Genomic DNA, 26,005 nt, shown 5'->3' with positions numbered 1-26,005 from the left:
ACTATTATAATTTTAAAGTTTTTAAATTCGTTTGTTAAAATCGCCGCTCGAATTAGCTACCGTTTACATATTTATATTTATATGAAATAAATATTTCATTAAAATAATAATTATTTTTTAATTTCATAAAAAAATATTAATTTTATTCATAAATAATAAAAATAATATTTCGTAATAATAATTCATAAATATATATAAAAATACGTAGTAGAAAATAAAAATTAATAAAATAAATACAAATATGAAAATAGTTCGTTGCAAAAGTCATATCGTCAGGCACGAAGTGCGGACACAAGCACTCAACAATCATTGCCTTATTAATTTTTCTCACGCCGCAAGCTGAATACCCTAATGACAAGTATTCTAATATAAAGTCATTTTCGAAATTTATTTTGTGATGTACACAGATTCGTCTATTACTATTTCTAAGCTTTATTTAAATAATAATAACGTTGAGGCAATGCAAAACAAGAATTTTTCGCATGGTGCCAATTGATAAAAAATAATATAGATTTAAAGTCAACGAACTTCTAAGGTGAAGGGCATATTTTGTCAAATTTACAATACATGAGCATAAGTGTGCACACATACAGTTGTATGCTATCACTGTATGCGTAGAAAAGAGCTGTTTGCTGTAGCGCTCTCCGCTCTTTCTCTCTCGAACAAAAACTCAAGAGAGCCTGGAGCCACCTCTAGAGCCACGGCCAAAAAATCGCGTGCCAAAAATTTGTATGGCCGTTACGCATCTTGTTATTCTAGTGTCTTTGGGGAAACCCAGTAAAACCCAATTAGTGCAATCAAATAAAAATTTAACAAGATTCACTTAAATAAACATAGTAATAGTTAGACTAGTAATTGTTTTGGTTTGATTATGGTTATATAGTGACGTATTCACGCCAACTCATCACGATAAACATATATGCCACGCAGGCTGGCCAGCTCAGTTAATTGAATATTCGCGCCACCCAAACTGGGTCGCTCTTGTAAACAGATTCCCAAACCTGACCTAGCAGTTTCGTCTGCTCTCTCTGAGGCTCTCCTCAACGTAAACATCCAAGAACATCTCCCAAGATTAAACTAACATAACATGATTTTATCAGTTGCTGATCTACCGTTTAAAGCTATTTTCTGCGTTATCTACGTGTCGATCGTCTATTACTTCACTTCACAACCTTGAGAGATATTCCGTTTTTCCTATTCTTTATTTCGGTAACCCAAAGAGGCCCCTCCTCAATCTCACTCACATTCGAAATCAGTCTTAAGTTGAAAGTTATACAGTAAAGTTCAATAAGTCTTAAACCGATATTCAATAAACCCAAAAACGAATTTATTCAGTGTTTCATTTATTTCGGAGTTGATCCTAGTTTAAATACGGATCATTTGTTCGACTTGGAAAATAAAAACTATTTAACTTTCAGCGTTGATCTTAGTTTAAATACGGATCATTTGTTCGGCTCAATTAAAAAACTATTTAACTATATATATATAAAAGATTCAAACTTCAGATAAAAATTCATTTTACTCATTCAGATTCGGTTAGCCCCAGTTGGTCTCGTAGTGCTGTACCTGGCAGTTGGTAGTGGCTTTGTCAAAATATCAGCCAATTGTAAATCTGTGGAAAGATACTTAACACAAATTAGTTTGTTTTCAATTTGTTCTCTGGTAAAATGATATTTGATATCTATGTGCTTAGTTCTCTTGTGGCAAGTGGGATTATTGGCTATACTTATACAACCTTGGTTATCCTCGAAAATAACTATTTGACCATTTAATTCTAATTTCATTTCATTTGTTAATGATTCTAGCCATAATGCTTCCCTTACTCCTTCGAATAAGGCCATATATTTAACTATATATTCAGCTTTGGTAGATTAAGCAGCAACAGATTTTTGTTTCATAGTACTCCAGCAAATTGGACAATTTTCAAACATTTTAAATATATACCCTGTAGTACTTCTTCTGTCAGTCTCATTTCCGACCCAATCAGAATCAACATACCCCATTAGAATTTTATTTACTTTCAAATTCCTTTTAAATGATAACTTTAAATTGACAGTTTCCTTTAGATATCTTAAAATTCTTTTAAGACATTGCCATAATTCTCTATTATTGTAGTTAGTATATCGACATAAGATACTTATCGATGTATTTAAATCCGGTCGTGTACATAACATAACGTACATTAAACAACCAATCAAATTCCTACATGGTGCTTCATATGACTCTTCTACTTGCAAAGCCTCATAATTTATTTTGCTTGGAAGAGGAGTCCCAACTGGATTACAATCTTCCATATTGAATTTTTTTAAAACATTTTTAATATATGATTGACTGAGACAAATTTGATCATTTTTTCTTTAAATTTTTATGCCATTAAAATATAGTATTTCATTTAGATCGGTCATTTGAAATTTATTCAAGAGATATGTTTTAAATTTAGACATTCTTTCGGAATCAGAAATTATTATATCGTCAACATATAAGAATACATATATTTTTATGTATATCTCCTTCATCTAGAATATTTATACATCTGTCTACTTCTGGACTCCGAAATCCAAAATTTTGTAGTGCTGTTTCAAACATCTCAAACCAGCATCTTGCAGCTTGTTTTAGACCATAAATGGCTTTATTAAGTTTACATACTTTATTTTCATCATGATGATCATGATTAAACCTTTTGGAATCTTCATATAAATTTCATCTTTTAGTGCTCCATTTAAGCTGTTTTGGCATCCATCTGATGGATCAATATATTATATTGATTCGAAAAAGCTAAAAGATATCTAAAACTAGAAATTCGTGCAACTGGTGCAAAAGTCTCATCATAATCCATCATATATTCTTGGGTGAATCCCATGGCTACCAATCTTGCCTTATATTTAAGTAAATTACCATTTTCGTCTTGTTTTATACTAAAAACCCACTTGCAATCTACTATGTTTTTATCCTTAGGCATTTGCACTAAGCACCATGTATTATTTACAAAATGAGAATTTAGTTCGTTTTTAATGGCATTCTCCCACAAGGTTCTGTCTTCACGAGTTTTAATCTCTTCATATGTATTGGGTATATCATTTAAACACATTTGGGTATTCATCAGACACTTTTCTAAAAATCTATATGATAACTTTGGTTTATCTTTAATTCTCTCACTGCGTCTAATTTGTTCTTGATATTTATTTTCTTTTATTTTATCACCAGTTTCGGCCACTGGATCGGTATTCTCGAGACAAGTGGAATTTTAATTTGGATTTTCATCAGACTTCGAATCCGTAGATTCACAATTTTCCTGCAATGGAAAATTCGACTCTTCATTCTCTTCAATTAGAGAATCACTGTATTGATCAAAAACATAATTTTTTTTCCATAGAGTCATTTTCATTTGAAGTCACCGATTTCATGTTTATTTCATCCATTTTCATAAATTTTCTCAGGTTCTCATTCCACAACTTATAGCCATTTGGATCATATCCGACAAGTATAGTTTTGATCGATTTCTCGTCAAATTTTCGCTTTCGCACTTTATTTAGTGCTTATACTGTCGAGCCAAATATCTTTAGATATTACTGGCTTCTTTTTATGCCACATATCAAATGGTGTTTTTCTTATATTTCTTAAAGCTCTACTTGGGGACCTGTTAATTAAATATGTTGCTGTCAAAACAGCTTCACCCCAAAAACTTTTATTTAGTTTAGTACAGCTAATCATAGAGCGAGCTTTTTCAGTGATTGTTCTAATCATCCGCTCTGCAACACCATTTAGTTGTGGGGTATGAGGAACCGTTAAATGATAGCTGATACCTTTTTCGACAGAAAATTCACGCATTTCATTAGAGAGATATTCTCTTCCATTATCGATATATAGATTAACCATTTTTAAATAGAAATGAGCCTCACTCTTTGCTACAAAATCTTTAAATACAAAGAACACGTCACAATAATGTGTATATTGATCAATAAATACTACATAGTAGTTTTTATTATCAATAGTTGAGAGTGTAATCGGACCGCATAAATCCGAATGAATTACAAATAGTGAGCGTTCAATATTTTCTTTATTTTTGTGTTTTTCAAATTTTAGTCTTGATTGCTTTCCGTCAATACACGAAAGTTCACTATCTTCAAACAAGCCATCTCGTTTAATTTCTAAGAATTTTCCAACACTTATATGTCCAACATCTCATGCCACAAGCGATACTCTGCATCATTTGATATTGCAGATGTATATACTTTACTATTTAAAGTAAATTTAACAGTCGGTACATTATAGTCACATACTCCTTCAAATACCAAGTTACCGTTCTTGATTACTTTAATGCCATCCTTATTAAACTCGACGGACATTCCATCATCTATCATCTTCTTTACGGATAGCAAATTGTGCGGGATTTCCTTACAATACAACACGTTGTGTAATGTAATGTTGCTTCCAGAATAGTTAAGTTTAACTTGTCCTTTTTCAGTAGCATAAACAAATTCTCCACGCTTTGCAATCTCAATAGACACGTTAAATTTAAATTTTCATACTCAGAAAATAAATTAATATTATTCACTAGGTGATCTGATGCCTCCGAATCTAATATAAAATTTACTTCGTTTGGCTTTTCAGTGTAATTTACTAATTTCACCATAAACGCAAATGCGCATTTTTGCTGCGTTTCTACCTTCTGAGTCTGTCTTTCTCTAACTACTGCATTCATCAGAAATGCAAACGCACGTTCTGGCTTTGTTTCTGTCGCTATTTGAGCCTGTCTCTCTCTAACATTATTTCCATCTGGAACATTCTGGTTTCTTGCCTGCTTTTTTAATAGAAAGCAATCTTTCTTTATATGACCCAATTTCTTGCAATGAAAACATTTTAGTTTGGACTTATTCTTAAAAGGTTTCTTTATAAATTTCATAGCTTTGTTTTTGTATGTATTGTCCCTAGACTCTCGATTGCCTATAGCTTGCAGCACTTTAGCACTTGTGTCTTTGTTAATTCCTTTTAACTTTATTTCATGATCGAGTCATGTCAAATTGCTCTCAGTAAGAGTTTCTATAGCTGTTATTACTACTTCATAGTTAGTCGAAAGTGTATTAAGTAGGTGAGCAATTTGAGTCCATTTCGTCCAACTTGGCTCCAGCCGCAACTAACTCAGTTATCAAATCTTCAAATAAATGAAAATGGTTTACTAGCAGAGTATCACCTTTTAGTTTTAAAGAGAATAATTGCTTGCGTAGTGACAGTTGAGATGCCAAGCGTTTACGCTCATAAATAGTATCCAATTTTTCAAAAACCTGCTTTGCCGAATTTCCACTGTTGGCAAAACATAAAAAAGAATCACTCAAATATTCTATTATGATCCCCTTTGCATTTCTTTCTGCCCGTTTTACTTCTTCGCTTACTTCTGTTTGTTCTTTCTCAATTACATTTAACAAATCGTTTTCATCTAACAGTGCCCTTACTCGGAACTTCCAAATTGAATATTTTTCACCGTTGAACGGCTTTATATTCCTCTTTCCTTTATCCATGTCTTTTTTTCTTTTGACTTTTGACCACGCGTCGTTGCGATTATAAAACTAACTGTTCTTCTTCTTTCTTCTTTGTTTCTCCGTTTGCCTTGCGCTTTTTAGAATCACTTTTCGTTGCTGTACTGCTTTTACACTTATGTATATACAACCAAACGTTTTTGTGTATCGTTATATGTACATACATATGTATGTATTTCGCAAATGTATTGCGATATGTATTTGTATTCAATAAATACATATATTTAAATAAGAAAATTCACTTTTATTTATTTTAATTATTCTTATTTGCACAATTAAAATATTTCACCACTTGGCCGAAAATGTGACTGGGCCCATAACCTATTGAATTTAATAAAATATAATACGTTTAAGTATGTATATTATAAGCCAGCCCATCAACCAAATAGTGAAATACTTTCATTGTTCTAACTATTCAATAATAATTTTACTTAAGCAACCGATAGAACTTCACTCTCTCGTTGTCTGCAAGCAAATAGCACGATTACCCTCTAACATGCATGCGAGAGGCAACAATGACAGAGTACAAAGAGAACAATAATAGAGCGCGTTCTCTCTTACATGATCCTCTTAATTTCATCACTCTCCACATACACTTGCATAAGTGTGACTTTTATATTTTTAACAATAAATTTAAGCTGAATATTTTTTATGTATCTATTTAATCTACACATATTTATACTATTAATATACTATAATTATTCATATATTAACAAAAATTTTCTAAGTACAAATGCATAGAAAATTGATCATCGTGATACAAATCCGAGTCGTTATCATCGCTTCTCGAAAAATGTTCATTATTAATATGTTCTACATTTGGTGCATCTAAAAGATTAATGACTTCTTTGGGCAAAGCGATTTTTTTATTTTGAGACGATCTTTTGTCTCGAATATGACCGTCTATCACGCTTGTAAAATGTATTACGTGCTTCAGATGCGTTCTCTCCAAAGCAGCCGATAGGTAAAACCGAGGATGCTATTATCTGCGGACTGTGAATCAAAACTTTGTGGACGGACAGTTGCTGACATCGGATACCATTTATAGTGATCCATATACATTGATACAGTTCGTTGGCAGAATTGTTTGAATCTATAAATATTTTTACGAAATTTACAAAATATAGCAACTAATATTATATAAAACCTGTGCAAAATATCATAATTTAATCTTAATATTGATGAAAGTTGCCTTGTGCTTTTGAATGCTCTTCTTGTGGTGTTTAAGTCATTCGTATTTCCACTTCTGTTTTGTTTTGGGTTATTGACATGTAATCCCATCTGAGTCAAAAATATTTGTTGTAACTCTTGTTTACTGCATGTTATCATGTCTCTTTCTTCTTTATCCCTTGTTGCCACTTTTCCAATTTAAGTTTGTATAAAATTTTAAGTACAAACTGGACTGGCTCCACAGATAGGACACACCTGGCAAGATTTCGTTCCAGTTATTATATTCAACACCTTTCCGTCATTTAATGTGAAATGGAGGGAAAAAGTGACAACTATTTTTCTGTCAAAATATAAAGAGCATAGGCAAATTTAGGCAAAAGGCGTTACTAACATCAATTTAATTACAGTTTTGTGTAAACACATTAGTTATTAGTTTTTGATACAAGTTGTCACAAATCATTTCTGGTTAGATTTTGCCTAAACTAAGACGTAAACAAAGACAACAACAATTAAAACATGGAACACATAATTCTAAATCAGTAAGTTATATCTATATTAATCATACCATGAACTTTATGTTCCATGTAATGTATGCTCTATCATAATATATAGTTAAATTCAAAATACAATTTACAAAATTGTTTGTCTTTACACCAAAAAATAGGGAATCTTGCCCAGTGTGCAATGGTTCAATGACTCTAGCCGCAGTCTACTGCCCAAAAAAAAAAAAAAAAAAAAAAAACAAGCTAGACTATGTATCCCCGGGTAGGCCTACATACTGGCCAGCAGACCCAGAAAAAATCCAAGACCTGATCGACGGCTGGTATTAGAAAAACGACGCCTACGAAGGGAGTGGCAGTCCAATAGATCACCAACTACAAGGCATAAAGACTCCAATAGCTTCAGTCATCTGGTTTCGCAGTGATGAGGAAAGAGCCAGTCCTTTCGCTGACCATTTAGAAAATGTATTTCGACCAAATCCCGATACAAACTCATTTATTCTCCATCCTTTAATAGAAGCAAATTTAGAACCTCAGAAACCCAATGAATTCCGACCATGTGAATTAAAAAAGGTTATCAAAGACCAACTGAAGTCAAGAAAATCGACTGGCTTCGACTTATTAACTCCAAAAATGCTAACTTGTATTTTAAAGTTGTTTGAAAAAATGATACTGATGCGAATTAGCCCTCATCTTAAAATAAACAACACACATCCAACACATCATTTTGTCTTCAGGAAAAAACATGGAACCCTCACAGGCCAATCGAATCCCGTCAGAAATACGTACTGCTTTTGAGCTTCGAGAATATTGCACAGCCATTTTTCTATTCGTCGCGCAGGCATTTGACAGAGTGTGGCTGGGTGGACTTTTGTTTAAAATAAGCTAGCTGTTGCCCCAAAACACACATAAGCTACTGAAGTCGTATCTATACAACAGTGTGTTTGCAATAAGATGCAATACAAGCACCTCGCGCGATTGCGCAATCGAAGCTGAAGTGCCACAAGGCAATGTTCTGGGTCCACTAACAAGCACCCTGTATACGGCGGATTTCCCCACATACTACAATCTACAACCTCTACGTTCGCTGATGATACCGCGATACTCAGTCGCTCCAAATGCCCAACAAAAGCCAAGGCACTCCTATCCCGACACTTAACATCTGTAGAACGATGGCTTGCCGGCTGGAGAATCTCAATAAATTTAAAAAAATGCAAACAGGTTACCTTCACCTTAAACAAGCAAACATGCCCACCACTGGTCCTGAATCACATATGCATCCCACAAGCCGACGAGGCAATGTTCATCTGGACAGGCGACTTATAGCAAGGAGCACTGGCTCAGAAATACTCGCTCTCCACTTATTCTGGAGTTCAAAGATCTCCTATACAACTCCACCTTAAAACCTATCTGGACTTATGGCTCCGAGCTGTGGGGCAACGCATCCAGAAGTAACATAGACTTTATTGAGCGAACACAGTCTACAATTCGGAGAGCTCTCACTGGAGCGCTCTGGTACCTTCGGAACGTATACATACACAGAGACCTAAAAATCAAATTAGCAATAGAAGTAGTAACTGATAAGAAAATGAAAAACCTAAATAAGTTGACCACCCATCCAAATCCCCTCGCAAGAAAACTAATCCTAGTATGCAGTCAAAACGAGCTGCACTGCACCGCAACGACCTCCCAGTCCAGCAATAAACTTATTAGGGCATTACTTAAGTTAACTAAGCTAGCTTCAGATTTGAATATTTATTGGTAGACTAACAAAGGGAAGATTCAATAAATAATAGAGAAAAAAATTTATTATATGATATTGTCCCCTTTTATGCTATTATTATTTAAAAATTTAGATACAGCTAACTTTAGTTAGCCGGCGCGCCCAAATGGGCTGAATTAATAGCTGCCAAGGTCACAAAGGGGGAGTTGGAATTCCCCGTATACCTTTCGAAAATAAAACTAAAAATAAAAAAAGAATATAATTAATTATTACAGCTTGCTAAAAATCCATACAGAGACACCGCCAAAAATCCTTTAGGTGGTTCCACTAGAGAAACAAAGTTTTACGGCTTCTACTGGTCTAATGTAAAGTGGAAAAGCTTAACTTATTTTACGCTTGGGAACTTTTACCTTGCAATGTCAAGGTCCCGAACACCATTTTCAAGCATATATTCTGGAGATTTCTGGAAGAATAGTATGGTGGTGAAAGAGTTTAAAGCTAAGATTTAATAATAGAAATAATTTTTCAAAAAAGATACCTCGTTCTCGAAATAATTAACATCTTGCTACTTTTCTACAAAATGCAAAAGTTTTGACCTTCTATCACATTACTTTAAACTGTCGTTTCTCGATATATTTGCTTATTTTAATTTCCAAAGTATTTTAATTCTTTGTCCGCCATCCATACCGCTTAAAAAGGCTACCCAATTTATTCTTATGCTGCATATATGTCGAACTTAAAATTGTATCCAATTACGATACATGATCTACGATCAGCCCTTCGGACTTACAATCCGAACAAGACAGCTTTTAAAAAAGGTGATGTGATAACTTAATAAACTTAAATGGTGATAACTTAATAAACTCCAAGTGTCGCTCCAACTTAATACACGCGACTCACACTCTAAGCGGGTACTTATCTTCTAGACCAAAAACTTAACTTTTTAATGATATTTAGTCCATAGTTAATATAGCCACGGGTGTGCTTGGTTTTATAAGATGTGGTCAAAGAAATTTAATGATCCTTACATAACTAAAGCCTTATTCGTTTCGCTAGTCACCTGCTTCGAGTCCGCAAAATGAGTTCACTTGAATTAAATAAATTCAAAACAAAACATTTACTATGTATCTTAAGAAACATTAAGGGGGATGCAAACCATATATTACCTCCTTAGTATTGTTAATCTCAATTAACATATCGGCTCTAGCCAACTCAAATTTTAAATCTTTGTAATCTAACTATGTGTTGCATTACTCCTCACAGAGAATTATGTTCGGTTTATAATATACTTTATCTCAAATTTGTATCGCACCTCGGCAGGTATGACCCACGTTGGTCCCACGACATTAGAATAATGTTCGAGGAACAATATACCAATTACCTAACTTTTTATACACCGGAAAATATTTAATATGTGTATTAAATGTGAACAAGGGGTTAAAAAACCTATGAGTCTTTGGCTAAAATAATTTTATTTATTTCTCTATAATTTGCTATATTTGGTAGGTTTTAATTAATTTATATTTTAGTTAATTTATCTTTAATGAAGTAAAACCTTATTTCACATTAAGGTTTCATGAAAAAACCAACATAAACGTCACAATCTTCTAAAATTATTTAATAAAAAGTATGTTGTAAAAATAGTTCATAGTGCAGTTGAATTTCGAGCTAAAGCAATCATTTGTATAGTTTTTATTCATCTTGATTGTCATGCCTTAAGCCATCAAAGAAAAATTTAGATAATGCAGTACAAAAACCTGATGGACAAACGCATTTAAAAGATTTTAGGTCATGTTCCTTGATTATTTTGCAACTTTTGATAATTAAGTTCGTTTATTGTTGCTTTGCTAATTCGTTGCATTTAACAAGCATGCAATGCTAATAAGTTTGTTTTAATTTAAATATTTATATATATATGAAGGAATAATGTTGGTTGACGACGCCCAAGAACGCATTCTAAGCATTATATTTTTGTTCCTTGATTTCATTTCCATTTTTATATTTAATACTTTTTAACTAATTAATTATAGTACGTTTTGTTCTCAATTTGGACTGACACGTGGGTTTTAGTTGTATATGGTGGGATTTGGACTCTCAACTAATATATTCTATATTTCTATAGCTACAATATTACTTATATCGTAATTTTGGTTTTAACTATAATGCGGATATATATATTTTACACATTGAGATGCAAATCTACACATCAATTAGCTGCAAAGCGAAGTGGATCACATAAATATTACAGAGCTTAGAAAATTTGACTTTTTTTTAAACGAAGTATGGTTTGGAATAACTGAAAATACTTAGGCATACAAAAATATACTTAGAAGATAGATATATTTCTTGTTTTAGGTACACAGTTTACAAACTTTTAGAAAGAAAAATCTGTTATAATAACTAATTTCGAATTTTGCTTATTTATTTCATTAATCATCTGGCATGGAATATCACACGAACACTGAGGCAAAAGCTAACTTATTGCAAAAATAATTTCTTCAAAATAGTAAACTCTTGTTTTTTAACACGGCCACACACACGTATACACATCCACTCTGTCTGCACGTTCACAAAGAATTAAAATCATAAGTATGACAAGCTTACTATTCTAGCAACGACTGAAATTCTCCCACCCTCTCTTGGCCAGCACTGTCATTTTTTAAGCTCTGATCTTGGTCGATTTCCAACGATTGCTCTGGGGCATTCATCTTCAGCAAGGGCATCTTAATGTCTGAGGTCTCCAGTTCGCTTGTGGATTCTAGAGCAGATGAATCCTGGCCATTGAGCTCGACTGCGCCGGATAATACCGGTTCAGCACTCGACTGGGACTTACCCTTGAAGAACAATAGAATATTTTGTATTACGATTATCTTATATTACGCGCAATTTAAAAAAGGGAGAAGGCTTAAGTCGAATTTCTCGACTATCAGATAACCCTGTTCTTAGCTTATGGAGGTGCAAGAAAGAAATTTCAAAAAAGGGAAGGCGGAAACAAAAATAGGTAAGATTAAGCATGCAGATTGTATAGAAACAAACGAGCCTGGTTTAGAAATAGCGCTACCGTTGGACAACCGCAGAATGTCTTCATTTGTTTGGGTATGCGTGTATGCACATGTGGACTGTTGTCCACAGCGATAAAAAATACGTAGAAAGTTCGAATTTTTACAAAACTTTTTGAGTTTATGACTACTTCTTATCAATTAATTAGAGTTTTATGTATTTTATTTATAATTTGTTAGTCATTTACTAACATATCAAAATGTTATATTAACCACGATAGTGGAATAGCAGTTATGTAAAAATGCCTACCCTTTTTCTATTAAACATTTTTAGTTTTAAGGGCAAATTATAAGAACGAATTTTGAAACAATTATACACGCAATTAAAACAAGTAACAATTGGTTTCCCAAACGTTTTATTTTCTAATATGTACTATTAGAAGATAGGCAAACGATTTACTATACTGGTATAGTCTGATATGACAGAAATTATCTTTAATGTGTCATATTTTTTTCAAATTTTAAAAATTACCTTTAAAATATTCTGAAGTTAAGTGAAATGTCAAAACTAAACGTGGTCAAAGCAAAACTAATTGGTGGCCAAACGACTCCAGCTTTCAAATTTCAACAACAGATAATGCTATAGTCGACTTCCACGACTATCTAGAGACCCGTTACTCAGCTATCGATAGATATTTGTAAATGAGAACAAATTTAAAAATTGTTTAAAAGTGTCGGCGTGGCAACATGTCGGACATTTTGCCAAAGTCTGAGTTTTGTGCGGTTTGTGCACGAGTGGGCGTGGAAAAAAGGTTTTTGGCAAATGGATAGAAATTTACCAAACTAATAAAAATATTTTAAAGAATTTTTCAGAAGTATGGGCGTGGCAGTTTCGGGCATGGCAATATGAATCAACAAAAATTCGCTGCAACTATGTCTCTGGAAAATGTAAGCTTAATTGATCCCGATCAAGAATATACTTTCGGAAATATATACATATATATACTTTATATGGTCGGAAACGCTTCCCTCTGGCTGCTACATACTTTTCAACGAATCTAGTACTTTTACTCTACGAGTAACGGGTATAAAATTCGATATTTTCAAACCTAGCTTCTTTAAGCTTAAGGAATCTGGCTTTAAGAAAATACATAACCCTTACCTGCAGATAAAATGTCATCAACTGTCCTTTTCCCTTGACCGCTACCAGACCACGCTGAAGGAATTTGTAACCAAAGGGCTGTAAAATATTGCACGTCTCTTCTGTGACCTGAATAGCACCCGCCTTTCCTGTGCTCTCCATTCGAGATGCCACATTCACCGTATTACCCCAGATGTCATAATGCGGTTTGCGTGCGCCAATAACGCCAGCCGTGATAGGTCCATGATTGATCCCCATCTTAAGGACGAAGTGGTTAAAGGACTGCTCGTTGATGCTTTGCAATGCGTGCTTCAGTTCCATTGCGAACTCCACCAAAATCGCTAGGTGAGACCACCGTTCTGTAATTGGGGCGTCATTTCGAAGAGTCCTCTGCAGATTTATCCCACTGGCAGCCATATATGTCGAACCAATAGTTTTTATTTTGATGATGTCTTGGAATTGGGGCAGCTCCAACAACTAATAAATAAGAATTCCCTTAATTTCTTGATCTCATATTTAACAAGAAAGGATGCTTGCTTCGGCATGCTCATATACCCTTGCAGCAAATAATTTTTCGACTGCTCCTATTGCAACTATATGATATATTCGCCCATCAAATTGAAACCGAAAAAATATAAGATCAAAACAGTGTCATATACCGAGTTAAAACCACGAAACTCTAATTCATTTTCTATTATTATTTTAAATTAGTTTTCCGACTGTTCCTTCGGCAGCTATGTATATGATATAATCGTTCGATGCTTTTCAAATTAAAGCCGAAATAATAATCCGATCCCACCCGTTCCGACTTACATATACATACATATGTACTTCCCTTCGAAAAAGTCTCATTCCAAAGCTTTACAATTAAGAGGTTGGTTTGCGTAGAAATAGATAGACGGACAGACGAACATAGCTATATCGACTTCTGACTAATATTTCTCTGCAGGGGTATAAGAAATAATACGAAAGCATTTACTTACTGCATCAAAATCTGAGATGACCTCATTGAGAAAACGTAAACATTCCAAGCCCTGGTTGTTTACTGTTTCTTCGGAATAGAAATCTGAAAAAGAAGAGCGCCGATAGTGATTTTCCTCGTCATTAACTGCCGGTTGTGCACACAGCTTGTGTTGCCAGATTCAGAGAATGCGTTTATAAATATGTATGCCGTGAGTTTTTGCAGTCATATAATTTAAAACAAAAAACAAAAAGGACCTGGGATTGGTAAAATAAACATTTGAATATATATCTTGTGTTATCCCGTCTATAGCTTTAGATTTATTGTTTTACAGAAAAGGATTCCTGTCCAATGGCAAAATTAATTATTCTTGTCCAAAGATCTTTACTTTAGTATATCAAAGACATTACAATAATTTCTAACAAGTAAGAATAAATTCTAACGTCTTTGATTGCATTTTATAGTCACAAAGTTAAGATGTTAACTTTTGTCAATTTGACGCGACGAAGATGCGAACAATTCTGAATGGCAGGACGTAACGGGTTCTCTTTAAAAGTTATCTTTCTTATGTTCTCCAAGACACACTCGATGTCCCATAAGAAGCCACCTTGGTCCTTTTATTAAGCTTTTAAATTAACGATCTTAGCAATAAAACTAAACTTCGTGTATTTATTTACGCAGACTATGTTAAATTATCCCCCCACAGCATAAGAATATTTCTTGCCATTTGGATTTACAATCCGATCTAGATAGCTTTCAAATATGGTGTAGCTTTTAAGTGTAAAGTTACACTAAACTTCTCTGTTCCAAGTAGATTCTTTAGAAACCACTAATCTTAAATCATTGTAGTGCATGACCCTTAAGAGTTTTATGTTCTGACTATAATAGAGTGTAATCTGTAACCTTGACTCTTAGCCGCTCTTAAAGCTATCAATTCTAACTCTTAATACATAATTAGATCTTACTAATATTTATATTTATTATAATTATTTTATATTATATTTATTTCCTCTCTTCTGTGCTCTTTTCTATTTCGCGTCTATCTTCTCGCGAATCGAACCGTCCGGTACAGGGTAGCGCTTTGTCGGTTATGCGGGAGGTGTGGCAGTGAGACTCGCGCGCCACAATATGTCTCAGTTCAAATGCGGTGCAAGAGTTTTGACATTGTGTGTTTCTAACTCTCGAAGTTGATAGATAATCGCTGAAGTGTAATTGTTTATATGTATGTAGACTATTAGTTTAATCTTACCAGAAAAGTTCGGCATGCTGGCGAATAATACGCCCACTTCAGCATAGCTCTGGGAATAAAGATCATCATGAGAGCGTTTAGTGTTCTTCATGAAGTGCTCTGCCACATGAACAGGTAAGACATTGTAGACCAAAGCCTCATTGCGCTGCCTCATATCGTTTGCGGTCTCCTTTTGCTCGGCCACCTCGGTTTTCCACTTGAATATTACCCTATCCTCATGGTCCATCTAGAAGTTGCAATAATTTCATATATCAGGCCCCTTACTTTATATTACACTTACGTGTCTTGCCAAAGTGCTTAACGCCAGAGCAGCCACTAGCAGAAGTCCTGAAGCGGTATATCGCGTAGATATAATACTAATTATGTTTAATAAATTTAAAAGAAAACAAGAAAAAGAAGTAATTTTTAATCATCTTTTTAAGAAAGTATCTTTACTTAACTTACGGTTGATGTTCCAAATCATCCTCTAGAGCATACAGATCCTGCATTATGAATATATTGAAATAGCAATGCAAAGCTTTTAAGAAAAGAGTAATTTATTACGATGTAAAATTGGTGCGCTTTAATTACAATTACCTGCAATGGACAATAGTAGCAAAATCTTTGTGAGATGAGTAAGTTGGGCAATCACGGCAATCGCAATTAATATAAGTACTCCAAAGTTACTTAAGTAGGACGGATACAAAACTCGTTCCGGGGGCACAGCTTCGCGCATTTGTTCCACAAACGATGCGGGAAGTAGGTGCTCTGCGGTGACCATCCCCTCCACCTCCAAGTTTATATCGCTATCTAGGCTAGCCGTTACATTGAACTCGCTTTCACTCACAATATGCTCGGTACGCACGAAGGTGACGAAAAAGAACTATAAAGAAAATGGAAATCAATTTATGGACAGCACGTCCTGGCAAAAACTCTTTGAAATTAAACATTTGCAAAAAAAATTAAGGCAAATCATTTTCAATTGACTTTTAGTTTTTTCAAAGTGATTTTCTTTAAAAATATTTATCCCGAATATGCTGCATCCCGAAATATAAAAGACGTTGATAAAAATAAGAAAACTAAAACACACAACTCCGCTGACGATATTGATCAAGAATATATGTATATGCATGTATATATGTACATACATATATACATTGTGGGGTTGAAACATCGTGTTTATTGCGTTGCACGCTTTGGAAAATTATATTGACACATTTAAAGTATTTGCATTGCAATATTTGAGTGCATAGCCCTATTTGATAAAAGCACAAACTAACCATGTCGATAACGTTACTGAAGCCAATGGTGAGTGCAATAATTATGGCGGCCAGCTCGCGAACAAAAGTTATGTCATTGAACCGCTTGCTGACATCTACGAAAAACTTTGGCAGCATGCCACTAAAGCTTTCGGCAAGGCTGATCACTACCAGCATTGCGATTGGTACCAACGGAGCAGCTATATTAATGAAGTGGAGGGTAGATCTCGGGAGAACTATGTAAGAGTACAGCACATCAATGCACTGCACAAGAAGGGCGGCAAGAAGTGGAAGTGAACTGTACGGCTCTCTATATACGGCATACAGTTGCTCCAGCTGCGGGTTTTTGAAGCGCAAGAATATGTTAGTGTCCTTAGTTAGGTTTCTAGAAAAAAAGTTAAATTTCATGATGTGCTAAAGTATGCTATGCTGTAGTCTCATATACTATAATATATATAGCAAATATTTGCTTACTCATGTCCATCGCGAGTTACCAGCTCATCTTTCAGTCGTTGTTTAAAGTTCTCCAATTTCACCTGCTCCTCTTCGTCTGCAGTCACTGCAATCACTTTTTGGTGTCCATTAGATACAGAATTCTGCGCAAGGAGCCCTTCGTCGTCCAATGTGGCATCGTTGTCATCTTCATCTGATACAATATCGGTCGTCGATCCATTAGGATTGGGGTGTGCAATTTCAGACTGGGTTTCATTTATTTTTTTGGCACACGGCGATGCAAACTGGAATTATTATTATTATAAATTTTAATAGGCTTTCATTGATTTATAAAACTGTGTTATATATAAATTAATTACATAAAAATTTCACAGATAATTCAAATTATTTTGCCTTTTCTGAATGTTAATAGTAGGCGAATGGATAATCGGTCAGCAAAGAGAGAATGCTATAATCGTGTTCCTCGACTATCAGATATCCGTTACTCAAAGATCATTTATAAGGCTTTTGAAAAAAATCAAAACGTTCATTAAACTTGTGGGTGCGCGGTCGTTAGAGTGGGAATGCCCGAAGTATTAGGAACTGACAAGATAAATGATAAATATAGTTTTTGAAGGTTTATTGGCGTGGCAACGTTCTAAAGCAATTGAGCGTTGCGAGCTGGGTCACAAGAATCTACACGGGTAATCTTAATTTCCTAGCAATTTCGAAGTTTTCAACGTTCATACGGACAGACAAACGGACGAATAGGCGAATATGGCTAAATAGATGCTAAAATACAAATATCTCCGTTAAGAATTGCATGTTATGTCAAAAATAAATCAAATGGTAATTTGTTCAAATTTAGGGTCTTTTTTCAATGAATCCTTGAATGGTTTACCACAAGGTAGCGTAAAGGGATGGAACGGTTATTGAAAAATGAGTATCCAAAATAAGCATTGACATCTAATTTGTTAAAGCTCGATGATCCGTTTAAAAGATATTAAAATCAAAAATGTGATACATTTTCTTTTAAAATTTAAATTTTTTTGGTTCGCTTGTTTGTCTGTAACGAAACGTTATTAAAGTCCGTTAATAAATCCCTTTAACATTTTTTTCTTTTAATAAATATTTTGTAAAAAATTTGTAACTTTAACCATCACTTTTAAAAAACAACGCTAATTTAGCACAAAAACAACTAAAAATACCTACATTTATTAAATCTCATCATTCCGAACATTGTGGTTGTGCTATATGTCGTTGAACTTATTTGTGGTTATGGTTTGTATCAGAGTATCTAACGCCATTTCGGGTAATGAAACCATTTAAATGTTGAAAATATATCGACGCAAGTGCTATATTTTGTGCTATATGTTCCTAATGCTTTTTGGATATTCTAACTATTTTTTCCAAATAAAATAGATTAAAGACTTTGGGAAAATCTTTGGTATATCATGCATAAGCGAGCCTACACTTTTGTAAAGTTTTGTCTTAAAATCCTATGCTTCATTGAAGGTTATATCATTTTTCTCAAACTCACCGCTTTAACTACTTTGGTGATAAAATACGTCTTTAGCCCAGCAATACGCAACAACTCTTCTCGTTTCTCCCCAAAGGCAGCCTCTACTTCGAATTCGCCGTTCAGGAAGGCAAGCGTTTTGTCCGAAATGTGAACGCGTCTAAGAAGGTAAATGCGATTTAAGTTTGTAAGCATACGTTAATATGCAGGTGTGAACAAATGAGCCACAACGATGGCTTTTATCAAATATGCATTATGAAAGTATTCCTGACTTACCCAGCCTTCCCGCTCGATTCCATTTTATTGGCCAGCTCTACGTCCTTAGAGTAAACATCAAACTGCCACTGTCGCTGGCCAAGAATGCCGGCGAGCACGGCTCCAGTGTGAATTCCTACTCGCATGTCAACAGGTGAGTTGGCCTTCTGCTGCACATACCTGCAAGCACACGGAGAGCGTAATAAGTGGTTGATTCTTAGAAGCCCCAACTAGCAAAATGAGCGAGCGTGGTTAACTGCAATTATTAATAATTGAACAAGCGTGGATTCGTCGTCACCTTTCGCCTGTCAAGTTGTCCCCACTTTCCCCAGGGAATATCTACAACCTCTACTTACTTAATGGCCTTCACCATGGAGAGTCCCATGTGCACGCACATGACGGCGTGATCTGGACGCTCATCAGGGGCACCGCTAATGCAATAATAGCAATCGCCAAGAATCTTAATGCGCAATTGTTGATATTTCTAGAGTAAGGCAATTGTGGTTTAGTTTAGGTTCGATCACAATTTAACAAGCAATATGGCTAATTTTCATATAATATACAGTTGTAATTTAGTGAAATTAAAATTCTTAAATAAAATTTAAACAGTTTCAGACATAAGGACAACAAGTACAATATAAAAAGAAGGCTATAGTCGAATACCTTGATTATCATATTCCCGCTACTCGCACTTTTTGCCAACGAGATGAAAATATGCAAGCGACAATGCAACTATTTCAGAAAGTGCACATTAGAGAACTGCAAGGGTGCCATTTTTTTCCACTTGACTCACACTCAACAATTTTGAGTGCTGGTGGTGCCACTCACCACTCACGCGGGTACTTACAAACACCCAGTCAAAATCTGCATGTGCAGGCAAGCACGCGGGAGTACGCGCACTCTGCGTTTTGGGTGCCGATCACACTTACCACTCATAACGGAGGATAGGGAAGGCAAGCAATAAGAAAAAGGCAAGTGCCTTAAAAGGGATGAGCGGCAAAACACTCATGGGTTTCCCATTAAACACTTGGGAGTTTCGTGTCTCGGTGGAAAAATATTAAATTAAATAAAATGAATATGAATATGAAAATGAATTATTTTTATTTAATTAATTAATTTTCATTCTTTACCTCAAAAAAAAAAAAACAAATTATACCACAAAATCTAAAAACAAAACAGGCAAATGTACAAGCCAGCAATTAATTAGTAAATTATATATTAACTTGATTAAGATATAATAGCATTTTAAATCAATATAGCTGTAGGCCCCGTAGCCAATGCTATACTATTTAAATTTTTTTTTTTTTTTTTTTTAATCGCACGGGTCCCACGGCCACACCTCCCACCCAACCGACCGAGGGGCGCTGCCGTGTATCGTACGGCTCGATTCGCGAGAAGATATAGACGCGATATAAAAAAAAAGAACAGGAACGAGGAAATGAATATAATGTGAAATAACTATGTTAAATATTAGTGTTAGTAGGATCTAATTATGTAATAGGAAAGATAAAATCGATTGATTTAATAGCGGCAGAGAGTCAAGATTACAGATAATAGTCTTTATTATAATAATAATAATAATTACGGATAAAGTCTATTATAGTCAGAACATAAAACTCTGTAAGGGTCATGCAACTCATAATTAGATCTACAATGATTTAAGATAAGGGATTTAAAGTTTCTAGTTAATCTACTTGAAACCGAGAAGTTAAGCCTACTAATCAAGTCGGGACTCTCAACATCCCCACGAATAAGCTTACAAATAAAGACTGTTCCAAGCATAGTTCTACGGTTAGCTAGGGACGGTGAATTAATTAAAAGTAGTCTACTGGAATAAGGAGGTAATATACGGTTTGCATCCCAACTTAGACGCCGCAAGGCAAAAAGTAATAATTTTTTTTGGACCGATTCAATGCGGTCCGAGTGGACTGCGTATTGTGGACTACAAACAGGTGATCCGTACTCGAGAATCGGACGGACTAACGAAATAAATAAGGTTTTAGTCAAGTAAGGACCATCAAATTCCTTAGACCACCTTTTTATAAAACCAAGCACACCCCTGGCCTTATTGACAATAGTCGAAATATGGTCAGAAAATTTTAGTTTTGGGTCCAGAAGAACACCAAGATCATCAACTCGTGTTATTCTGTCCAGAAAGCACCCACTTAGAGTGTAAGTCGTGCGTATTGGGTTGGCACGACAAAAGGTCATAACATTACACTTGGAGCCCTTGAAGTTTAATACGTTATCACGGCACCATATTTGAAAGCTGTCTAGATCGGATTGTAAGTCCAAATGGCGCTAAATGTCCTTGTACTGAAGGCATAATTTAACATCGTCTGCGTACATAAGAACACGCGAATGTTTTATATGGGACACCGGATGTGACACGGAGAATACAAGATAGAGAATTTTTAAAGAGGACTTTTTGCGTCCTGCCATTCAGATAGCTTGAAATCCAATTTAGAAGATCCACAGGGAAACCTATAAGATCAAGTTTTCTTATTAGAAGGTAATGATTAACAGAGTCAAATGCTTTACTAAAGTCGGTGTAGATGACATCTGTTTGAAGATTATTTTTAAAACCCTGTATTACGAAAGAAGTTAGGTCCAAGAGGTTAGTGGTTGTAGATCTGCGTTTCATAAAACCGTGTTGACACGGTGATATGATTGATCTACAAAGGTGCTGCAAATCAGGAGTGATAACATTTTCGAAAAGTTTTGGGATAGCCGATAATTTAGAGATTCCTTTGTAATTTTTTGCATCCAGTTTGCTACCTTTTTTGTGAAGAGGAATCACAAAGGACTCCTTCCATATATGAGGGAATTGTGAAGATTCCAGAGATAAGGTAAACAGTTTCAGTAGAGGCTTGCACAAGGCTTCCGCACAGAATCTGAGCACACAGCCAGGGATTCCATCGGGACCTGGCGAGTAGACCGGTTTAACACACTGAAGATCGTTAAGCAGTGAGCTTTCGTTTATAGTGGGACAGAATATTAGATTCGACTTAGATACGGCATAAGAGTATGGCTGTTCGGAATGAGGTAAAGTTGAATATGTTGTTTGAAAAAACTATACGAATAGATCGGTTTTTGCCTGATCCGATGTAACCGTAGTGTTTTCAAAAAATAGCGAGGAAGGGTAAGAACTTGTTTTTCGCTTAGTGCTAACGAAATTATAAAACTGTTTCGGATCCTGTGCAAACTGGGACTTACAACGGTTTAAATAATTTTTGTAGCACTGAGCATTAAGCGCGGTAAAGTTTAACCGAGCGCTTAAATATTTACAAAGGATGGACTGAGAACCGGTATTTTTAAATTTCATATAGAGTCTGGACTTTACATTTCTTAGGTTTGTCAACTCTTTATTAAACCAAGGAGGTTTAGAGATTGACGGATAGTCAATTGAAATTAGTCTAGTTTTGTAAACTATTCTATCTATCATAATAAATATATAAATAAATTCATTTTTACATAAATTTATATTCACTCAATCATTTCGGTAAGCTTCCATGTTTAAAAAAACATAAATACAATTATTGATTAACTCTAATATTCTTTATACTCGTTACTCGTAGAGTAAAAGGGTATACTAGATTCTTTCAAAAGTATGTAACCGGTAGAAGGTATTTCCGACCATATAAAGTATATATATTCATGAACAGGATCAATAGCCAGTCGATCTGGCACTGCCCGTCCGTCCGTCGAGATCTCAGGAACTATAAAAAAATTATTGTTTGGCTTGAAAGTTGAGATTCAGTATGCAGACTGCATAAACATAGGCGCGACGTCCACTCTAACGCCCACATATTTTTTCATAATTTTATTATATAATAACATATTTTATAATAATAATATAAAAATTTCTACCGATTTGCCAAATACTTTTTTCCACTCCCACTTTTACGCTCAAAAACTGCCACGCCCGCCCTTTTGAAAAATGTTTCTATTTTTCTCTTTTTATTGTTTGTCTTGGCAATTTTTATAGGTACACCAAAAACACTGCGGCCACGCCCCTCATTTCTTATTAAAAAATTTTTAATTTTTAACGGGTATCTGAAGTCCAGGTACACGACTATAGCATTCTGTCTTGTTTTAAATGAATGGAAGTTTTTTTATCATTTATAAATTGACAATATGTATGTTCCCTTTTTAATAAATGTAAGCGACTGCAAATTGTTAAAAAGGAATAAAAAACATTTTCAGTGGTTTAGAAATAAAAATTAAATATAACTATCATTATACAAAAAATAAAGGATAAAGGTATTAAAATGATCAAAATCATTAACAGACAAAAATTTTTTATTTTTTGCAAATTTACCTCAGCAAGTCTGTCGAAACGCGCAAAGAGCTCGTTAAGCATTTTTACCAAATCTTGCGCACTATATGTGGAGGAAATGGCGGTAAAGCCAACGATATCCGCATATAGAATGCTTGTTTGCACAAAAGAAATAGGAAAAGTATTTTGAAATTTATTTGCAGATGAAGTGTAAGAAAAATATAGATTAAATAAAATACTAGCACTTATAAATACGCTGTTATATATAACAGAGCTTACTGTACATTAGAAAATATTAGGAGGCTGAAATACTTTCGATGAAAGAGCTTTGAGAGAATATAAAAACATTGTGATTTTTTTGATTAAAATTAAATTTGGAAAAGAACATATTTTATTGTTTTATATTAGTAACTGTTCATTTTTAGTTTTTATAGTTTTTTATCAAATAAAGAAAATTCTGTTTTTTGTACATATGTATGTATATCAGAAAAATTAAAACGAATAACCAAGAATTTTTAATGTTTACAGCTTGAAGAGTCAATCGATTTAATGCTTACCTTACATTCTCGTGCCGACTCATGTAGATTTTTTTAAAGGCTTCGGAACTGGATGATCCCAAATCTTCCCGCATCTTGATAGCCACGTGCTTAGGCAGCACAGACAAAAGCAGACGCTCCTAATAGTTGCAAACATTATATCTCGTATCCACGGTTAGTAAAAGAGAATGCAAACCTGTTCGGCCGACTGTTCCTCTATGACCATTTTAACTTCAAGGCTCTTTTTGGCCTCGAGAAATGCTCTTTTCTGTTTGGCCTCACCCATAAAGTAGTACAAAAGGCCTATCAGCGCTGCCGTGGCTATTAAAACTGCATTGGCCGCTAACTGGTTCGAGAGCAGCGAGTCCCAGCGAGAATAACCAACAGGCAGACTAAGACAAATAAAATATGTGATACATCCAATCGACAGACCAAGAAAAATCAGCTGTAATGGCAGCGTCACATAGACCAAGAAATTTAGAAGGATGGCCCAGCCAAGTAGGTCCCTAAAAGATGATCGATGAAGAAATTGAATGCACATATGAATTGCTTCTTGTTCTTTGTATAATTGCAAAATACACTTTGTGGAGTACAGTCCTCCAGTATTTATCATTATATTTAGCTTACCTTGGGGAAAAACTAGGCTGCAAAATAACATAGACGGTAAAATGAAGAATGCTTAATAGCCACAGTGCCCTTGGCACAATAATCAGGAGTATTTGGTGGAAGCGCCTCAGTGCCGGTTTACCAGAACGGCGTCCAATGTGAAGGAGCGCTGTCAATGCCAAGTACGCTACCAGCATACAACAATTGATCACTAGAATACGGAATAATATGAAAATATTTGATATAAAATATTGAAATTATTGTAAAAAAAATCTTTAATGCTTAGTTCCAACTTGTTAGTTCTTATATTTACCGAGATCCCTATGTTCATACGGACGGAGAGACTGACTTAATCGATTAATCCTTTTAAAAAATAAACTTCTTTTACTTAAAACCTTAGTTTACGTTCTATGGTATCGTGTATATTAATTTTTTTTTTCATCGAATAAATAATAACAGTTTCAGTGTTCGACTTCATACCAACCTTATATTTATATATGTGTGTACATTCTTGTAAAAGTAATAATCTGACCGGACTCAAAATTTAATCTAAAGACAAGAAAGTATGCAGTAACATTCTGGGCGGAAACAATATTTAAATTAAAATTAAAAAAGTATATCAATGCTGGCAGATTGACGATTTTTCATTTTATACATAAATAAGTACTCTGCCCATCCAAGCTTATAAATGAAGCTGAAGAAAATTTATTTTTTGGACATATATAAAATGACTATAATAATTTAATTGATTCCAAAAGCAAATTTTACACGACTGTACTGTAAACATTTAAAAAGTTATTCCTATACATATATGTACATTCTCAGATAAGGGCTATAAGGATTCTTCTACAATCATCCGACAATGTCTTTAGTACGATACTAATTTCTTTAAACAATTTATCTCTATTCATAGCTCACCTCTCGTAGGGGCCGACTGATCCCAGGGAATCCCGATGGTCCATATGTTAAACAACGCGGCCGCAAAGACAAACCACTTCAATCCACTGCGGCGTTGTTTGATGGAGTAGTTGTGATAGAGTTCGTTAAGCACGTGCTGCGGCAAAATGACGACTCCGCCACCGGTGATTCCCACGCCTCCGGCCACATCGCTGTCGTTTTGCCGCCGACGAGATGTTGTTTGACGCTGCGAATGCGATTTGCTTGTCGAGGCGTTCGTCATCTGACCGTTCTCCAAATTTGCTTCCATCACGTTTGTCTATGATGTTATTCGTTGTTCGACCTTATTTGGTATTTGTGGTTTACTAATAATGCGAAGCCATGTTCGTGGTTTATTTGTTTATGATGTAACAAGAACCTAAAATCGTTCAATTGTCTGAATAAAAGCACTGCAAGCCAAAACCAAATACAGGGACAAAGTATAAGCAAGCAATCTTGACACTTATCGGTGCATCCTCCGCCCACTCAAATTAAATGCACTGCGGAAGCGCCCTTGAGCGAGAGCGGTGAGTATTCGCATATTTACAACTGTTAGAGCAAGAAAGTTTGTGTTTACCTGCCTATGGGTCTACCGGACATTGATTGGCGTACAATCAATTAAATCACAAAATAAAAAACATAAACATTATAAATATAAAGTGTTGCCTAACCACTATAGATAAGTTGGTTATCGTATTGAAATTTTTTTGTTACAACACGTGATCCTTTTTTGCAGCATTCGACACATTTGCAGCATTAGACCACGGTAACTGAAATAAGAGAATTTCGTCCGCTCTCTCTCTCCTCTCTACCCCACCGCTGAATCTTTTTATTTCTCTGTATATGACTACCTTTTCATTTCCGCATTGAGGAATATTCGACTGACAAACTAAGTAACACACCTCTTGTCCTTCTTCTTGTGGAAAA

The 26,005-nt window shown here is 34.8% G+C and overlaps 1 protein-coding gene and 1 long non-coding RNA gene across 7 annotated transcripts; one reads left to right on the top strand and one right to left on the bottom strand.

Moving 5' to 3' along the window:
- Positions 1 to 1,305: 1,305 nt before the first annotated feature.
- LOC6733087 (adenylate cyclase type 3) lies at positions 1,306 to 25,349 on the bottom strand. 6 transcript variants are annotated; one of them, XM_039291074.2, is made up of 17 exons: positions 25,061 to 25,349; positions 24,164 to 24,353; positions 23,733 to 24,042; positions 23,558 to 23,676; positions 23,043 to 23,154; positions 19,078 to 19,205; positions 18,743 to 18,901; positions 18,488 to 18,626; positions 16,990 to 17,252; positions 16,537 to 16,900; positions 15,854 to 16,139; positions 15,722 to 15,794; positions 15,558 to 15,633; positions 15,278 to 15,503; positions 14,051 to 14,133; positions 13,089 to 13,544; positions 1,306 to 11,761 (listed from the first exon to the last, which is right to left on the bottom strand). In XM_039291074.2, exons 1-17 carry the CDS (start codon positions 25,347 to 25,349, stop codon positions 11,531 to 11,533), a joined length of 3,504 nt encoding a protein of 1,167 aa, XP_039147008.1. In that variant the 3' UTR covers positions 1,306 to 11,530. The 6 variants fall into 6 exon arrangements, 5 of the variants coding, with proteins under 5 accessions (XP_039147008.1, XP_039147012.1, XP_039147014.1 ...); XM_039291078.2 differs by having other exon boundaries at positions 23,733 to 23,928; XM_039291080.2 differs by lacking the exons at positions 19,078 to 19,205; positions 23,043 to 23,154.
- LOC120284236 lies at positions 13,534 to 25,524 on the top strand. Its single transcript, XR_005543445.2, has 3 exons — positions 13,534 to 13,941; positions 14,017 to 14,232; positions 25,056 to 25,524. It is a non-coding gene; the product is annotated as an uncharacterized LOC120284236 (long non-coding RNA).
- The last annotated feature ends 481 nt before the right edge of the window (positions 25,525 to 26,005 follow it).

This window comes from Drosophila simulans, chromosome 2L (assembly GCF_016746395.2).
Source record: "Drosophila simulans strain w501 chromosome 2L, Prin_Dsim_3.1, whole genome shotgun sequence".
In the NCBI taxonomy this organism is placed as follows: domain Eukaryota; kingdom Metazoa; phylum Arthropoda; class Insecta; order Diptera; family Drosophilidae; genus Drosophila; species Drosophila simulans.
This window is presented reverse-complemented; position numbering and strand designations above follow the sequence as displayed.